Source organism: Ovis canadensis, chromosome 4 (genome assembly GCF_042477335.2).
Source record: "Ovis canadensis isolate MfBH-ARS-UI-01 breed Bighorn chromosome 4, ARS-UI_OviCan_v2, whole genome shotgun sequence".
Taxonomy (NCBI): domain Eukaryota; kingdom Metazoa; phylum Chordata; class Mammalia; order Artiodactyla; family Bovidae; genus Ovis; species Ovis canadensis.
This window is the reverse complement of record NC_091248.1, coordinates 127,569,894-127,575,893: the sequence shown is the minus strand read 5'-3', so window position 1 is coordinate 127,575,893 and position 6,000 is coordinate 127,569,894. Positions and strand designations below refer to the sequence as shown.

Sequence of the window (6,000 nt, the reverse complement as noted above, 5' to 3'; positions counted from 1 at the left end):
AGTGGGAGTGAACATGGGGTACCTATGACTTATTCATGTTGATGTTTGATAGAAACCAATAGAATACTGTGAAGTAATTATCCTTGAAGTATAAATTTTATAAAAGCATCTGACTCTTGAGGAGAGGAATGATTGAATATACAGTATCATTTGGGAGCCTACTACATTGCAATGAAATGATAGTGGTTTGGATTCACATGGAGATGGGGAGAAATGGATAATTTTTCATTTGGGAAACTAAAATCTATAGTATTTAGTAATGGACTGAGAACAAGTGAGGCAGAAGTGTTTTAGAGATGACCCCAAGATTCTCCATGAGCCATTTCATGATATCATTTACTGAAATGAGAAGCAGGCTGGGAATGGTTGTCAGGGTTTCATTTTGTCCAAATCAGTTTGAGATGCCCACAAAATTGCCAGTTGGAGAATTTGAGTGGGATAGAACAGGTTGGAACTCTGAGAATGGTCCAGGCTGCAGACTACATATAAATGGCATTCAAAGCAATAATTCACTGAATAGAGGCGGGAAGGGCACCCAGAACCAGTGCCAAGGAATCACTTGAAGCACTTACATCTGTGTAAAGAAAACTGACAGTCTGAAAATGAGACTGAGAGCAGAATTAAGAACTATTGAGAAAGAGAGGAGAGATCAGGTAGCAAGTTTATGAAGAAAGGGAAAGTGTTGTTTATAGGAGGACAATGTTTCCAGTTTATTCTGCATGTCCCTGTAATAACATAGTTCTGCCTCTTTATTCTCAGGAATCCAAACCACAATGGCTGCCCAGTACCTCAGCAAACCCAGGACCAGCCACAGTGAGAGGCTGCTTGGGGAGGGCAGCCAGGCTTGGCGGGAGGCCTGGGACTCTCCTGCCCTGTCATCCAGCCAACCTGTACAAGAGCAAAACATCTTCAGCCACATTTCTCAGTTTCCCTTCATTTGCTCTGCTCTCTCATTCTCTCTAGCCTCTCTGCATCCTCCTTGTGATACAGCTTAACAGCGAGCAGGAGGAGAGTTCCAATACCCTGACTGCTCCCGGGCTTGATGAGGTTTCTTCTTTGCTACTTCCTAACATGTGGGCCAGAGAAGGCAATGGCAACCCACTCCAGTACTCTTGCCTGGAAAATCCCATGGACGGAGGAGCCTCGTAGGCTGCAGCCCATGGGGTCGCAAAGAGTCAGACACGACTAAGCAACTTCACGTTCACTTCTCACTTTCATGCATTGGAAAAGGAAATGGCAACCCACTCCAGTGTTCTTGCCTGGAGAATCTCAGGGACAGTGAAGCCTGGTGGGCTGCCATCTATGGGGTTGCAGAGTCAGACACAACTGAAGCAACTTAGCAGCAGCAGCAGCAACAACATGTGGGCACACCGGATTAGGGGTTGTGGCCTCCCAGGTGGTTTCTCTGCCTGTCTTTTCAGCCCAAGAGGACTGGAAAGGAGGAACAAGGGGGTGATCAATGCCTCATTCAAGCCCCTAATTTCCCTGCCCCCAGTGCCCTCACTCTAAGCAATACACTCAACAGATTGATCACTCTGTTTCCCATATAACCCTTCTTCTACCCCTTTATCCTAGGAATAGATTCTATCATTTGAGCTTTTGCTGATTTAGCAAAACACCCCACAATTTAGGAACCTAAAACAGCAACCATTTAGGTGGCTCTTAATTTTGAGGGTCACTCACTTGGGCCATGCTTGGGTCTGGACCAACCTGGCTAATCTCAGCCAGACTGACTCATGTGTGGGTGCTGGGCTGGTGGTTCAGGATGCAACACAATAATCTTGGGTGGCCTCACAGACAAGTCTGGTGGTCAGCAAGCTCTGGGTCAACCAGGCAGACAGGGATAACAGGGCCTTGTGTCCCTCATCAAGTAGGCTAGTCCAGGGCAGGTGTAGGGTTCCAAAAATCAGAAAGAGAAGGCAAAGCACAATGTGTCAGTACTTTTGGATTCTCTGCTTAACCATGTTTCCATGATCCTATGATCCAAAGCAAGTCACACGGCCCAGTCTGACTGAAGGGTTGGAGAAACAGACCCAGCATCTTGATGAGAGGAGCTGAGAATCCACCTTCCCAAGAGGCACGAGTGCAGAGATGGACTCCGTCGTGGCTATGGCTGCCATCTTCAGAGGTTGCCATCCATTCATTATCAGCATTAGCCAATAGTTGCTGTGTTGGCACTGGCCTTGGTGCCTTTTTACTGCTGGGCCATGAATTTCCTACAGCCTGTCTCTAAGGCCAACCAATGCCCTGGGATCTCCTTAGGTTGGAGCTTCTATTGTGAGGCCAACTATTAAGAATACTCTGAATTCTTATGTACATTTTTTCTTAGATAAATCTTAGCCATCCCATATCCAGTATTTGTAGCACTGGGAAATTTATTTCTTTTATCCTGGGATTCTGGTTCTCAGATGAGGAAAACTCTGCCTCAGGGATTCAGGGATCAGCAAACACTTCACCAGAAAGTGTGTGGTAGATGGAGGATAACTACAGATTTTATGGACATCATAGGAGGGGTTTCTGCAAGTTCATGGTTCTGTTTGATTGATATTTTTTAAAGATTAGCCCACCTCACAGAATAGACTGAAAGGGACAAAGAAGAAGTGGAGACACCTGTTAGGAGACTGTTGAGGCAGGGGTGGGGATGGAATCTGGACTGGAATGATGATCTTCAAAACAGAGACAGGTGAACAGATTTGGAGCCAAGAGAATATGCTGATGGGTTGGGTCTGGAAAGTGGGGAAAGAGAGGAGTCAAGGGCGAGTCCTAGCTTTCTAGTCTGAGGACCTGGGTGAATGGTGATGGCTCTGAAAATAACCTGGAATTGGTAACAGTGTCTATGATGTTGTATGTGGGATAATGTAGGCATTGTCTCAAAGCAGAAATGGGTAGATATAACAGAGGATTCCTGATGCAGGAATCAGACCCTTAAGCTCAAGGGTCACCCAGCAAGGTCTGCCTTCTCAGAAAACAGGCTTACACTTGTGATTGTCAATTGCCTTCCCTCTGGTCCTGGGTCTATGCCTGACAAATCCAGAGGACTTTGACTTTAATAGACACTTTGCAGAGATATGCAGAGACTTGCGGAATACCAGCACAGAAAGAGCTGGTAGATGATTTGGTGTTTAAATTAAGGTTTCAATTGCTGTGCTCTACTGCTCTGATATTAACTTTCAACTTTCCTAGGAAGTCGAATATGCACAATCAATTTTGTGATACCTCCTATCTTATGAAGAACAACTACTGGTAGCAACTCAGAGTCCTCTTCTTAACCACATTGTTTCCTCCTCTATGAGCTGTTTGCTTCCACAAGGTCAGAGTAAGAAGCTGAAAAGGATCCTGAAAAATATCTGTTGTTATTGTTGTTCAGTTGCTAAGTCATGCCCATGGAGTGCAGCTTGCCAGGTTCCTCTGTCCTCCACTCTCTCCTGGAGTTTGTGCAAATTCATGCCCATTGAAGAATTGATGCTTTTGACCTGTGGTGTTGGAGAAGACTCTTGAGAGTCCCTTGGACTGCAAGGAGATCCAACCATTCCATTCTGAAGGAGATCAGCCCTGGGATTTCTTTGGAAGGAATGATGCTAAAGCTGAAACTCCAGTACTTTGGCCAACTCATGTGAAGAGTTGACTCATTGGAAAAGACTCTGATACTGGGAGGGATTGGGGGCAGGAGGAGAAGGGGACGACAGAGGATGAGATGGCTGGATGGCATCACTGACTCAATGGATGTGAGTCTGAATGAACTCCGGGAGTTGGTGATGGACAGGGAGGCCTGATGTGCTGCGATTCATGGGGTCACAAAGAGTAGGACACGACTGAGCAACTGAACTGAACTGAACTGATGTTGTGATTCTGTCTAGCAATTTTATCCTCTGCCACCCCCTTCTTTTGCCTTCAACCTTTCCCAGCATCAGAATCTTTTCCAGTGAGTCTGCTCTTTGCATCAACGTGGCCAAAGTATTGGAGCTTCAGCCTCAGCATCAGTCCTTCCAATGAATATTCAGGGTTGAATACTTATTCAGTGAGTGGGAGCATTGCAGGGAAGACAGCTGAAGTTCATTCTAACACTGGGTCTTCTGTTTCCTGATGTTCCAGGGCTTGCAAACCCTGGAGATTCCCAGCTGAGACTTGTCTTAGTGGGTAAGACTGGGGCAGGAAAAAGCGCAACAGGAAACAGCATCCTCAGAGAGAAAGTGTTTCTGTCTAGCTTTTCGGCTGTATCCATCACCAAGCACTGTAACAAAGGAAGCAGCACTTGGAAGGGGAGAGAAGTTGTCATCGTGGACTCACCTGGCCTCTTTGACATGAAGGTCTCAGATGCTGAGACTCACAAGGAGATTACCCACTGCATGGTGCTGACCTCCCCGGGGCTTCACGCTCTGCTCCTGGTCATCCCACTCGTCCGTTACATGCCCGAAGACCAGAAAGCCACAGAGAAGATCCTGACAATGTTTGGAGAGAGAGCTAAGGAACACATGATTGCCTTATTCAAAGATGACTTAGCCGGCATGGATTTCCGTGATTACTTAAAGCATGCTGCTACAACCATCCAAGAGCTGATTCGGGAGTTCAGAGATCGCTACTGTGTTGTCAACAACAAGGCCACAGGAGCTGAGCAGGAAAACCAGAGGGAGCAGCTGCTGGCCCTGGTCCAGGATGTGGTGGACAAGTGCAAGGGGAGATACTACACGAATAGCCGGTATCAGAAGACCGAGGAGGAGATTCAGAAGCAAACCCAAGCATTACAAGAAAATTACAGAGAAGAGCTTGAAAGAGCAAAAGCTCAGATAAAACAGGAGTTCAAAGAGGAAATCAGAAAGCTGAAGGATGAACTAGAACAGCAAGAGCAGAAGACGGAAATGGAAAGGCGATTGGCAGAAATGGAGGCTCACCGGGTTTCAAGGCAGCAAACAGCCAGGGATGATGTTTTGAGTCAGAATAAGATACTTGAAATCATCTTCATCTTGTTAGAGGCTGCTTCCTTTGTCTTCTCTCTGTTTAAGGATTAAACGTCATGAGAATCTGTCTATATTCCCTGCATATTTTGGGGTGGTCCTGCCCCATGTAACTCAGAGCATTCTCCTTTTTCTCTGAGACTCTCAGGGCTAAGGAGAGTAAGTTCACTATTGATAATTGGTATATGTTTGATTGATTTAATAGGGAAGGGATAAATTCTCAACTTGTGAAACTCCAAAGCAGAAAGTATTAGGGAGCAGAAAGATGCTCCCTAATTTGTGAATTCTTTCTCAGAGACACCAAGACAGGGAATGCAGGAGACCAAAGAAGATGACCCCGAGCTTTCTGTCTTTATCCCTAGAAAAGATTTCCCCTCTAGATTCTTTCTAGATTGGTGGGTGATCTTCCCCTACAGTTTTTTCTCACTTATTTTGTCTTTAGACGGCGCTGATCATCTTACCCTTATAGTTTATTAGAAAGATCAATTCTTTCCATTAGTTAAGCTTACAGGAGATACTGATAGACATCTTTCTAGATGAATGGAAATTCGTTCACTTATAATTTTACTGAAGGCCTCAAATTTTTTCTTATCAACTGACCATTACGAACAAAGAGTTCTGTGACAAAGAGATCTTTCAGAACTCAACTACCTGAAATGCCAAAAGGCACAAAAGATATTCAACAGATAAGAGAATAATGCTTGGTGAATTCAGATGTATCTGTAGGAAATCTTTGACCAGTAACAACCAGTTTGCTGAATAACCAGTTCTCTCTCTCCTTTTCCTGTGAAACTAACAGCTGCCCCATGCAGATGAATTGTTTGTTTATTGTTATTTTAATAAAACTTTTCTGTTTTCTGATATTTGTGCAAATTGGAATCTGTTATTCCCCTCCCCACCCCACCCCCAGCTTGGAAAGCACCACTACTCCTTCTAAGAACACAGGGATGAATTTCAGTTTTTTGAAAAAGTTCAAGATGATTTTGGTGTAGACTTGGTCCACCGTCTAGACATCTCCCATCCCCTTTTTCCCCCGGAAGGTTTGAGC

At 45.0% G+C, this 6,000-nt stretch overlaps 1 protein-coding gene across 1 annotated transcript; it reads left to right on the top strand.

Annotated features, from left to right (window-relative positions):
- The first annotated feature begins 773 nt into the window (after positions 1 to 773).
- Positions 774 to 5,006, top strand: LOC138439779 (GTPase IMAP family member 4-like). The gene is made up of 2 exons (XM_069588874.1): positions 774 to 813; positions 4,093 to 5,006. The coding sequence occupies exons 1-2, from the start codon at positions 774 to 776 to the stop codon at positions 5,004 to 5,006; spliced, it is 954 nt and encodes a 317-aa protein (XP_069444975.1).
- Positions 5,007 to 6,000: the final 994 nt, after the last annotated feature.

What these genes read in the sequence shown, in the direction of transcription:
- LOC138439779 (XM_069588874.1), top strand. Translation starts at nt 774, where the DNA reads ATGGCTGCCCAGTACCTCAGCAAACCCAGGACCAGCCACA. An exon ending in CAAACCCAGGACCAGCCACA is followed by an intron (nt 814 to 4,092) that starts GTGAGAGGCTGC and finishes CTGATGTTCCAG; the next exon opens with GGCTTGCAAACCCTGGAGAT.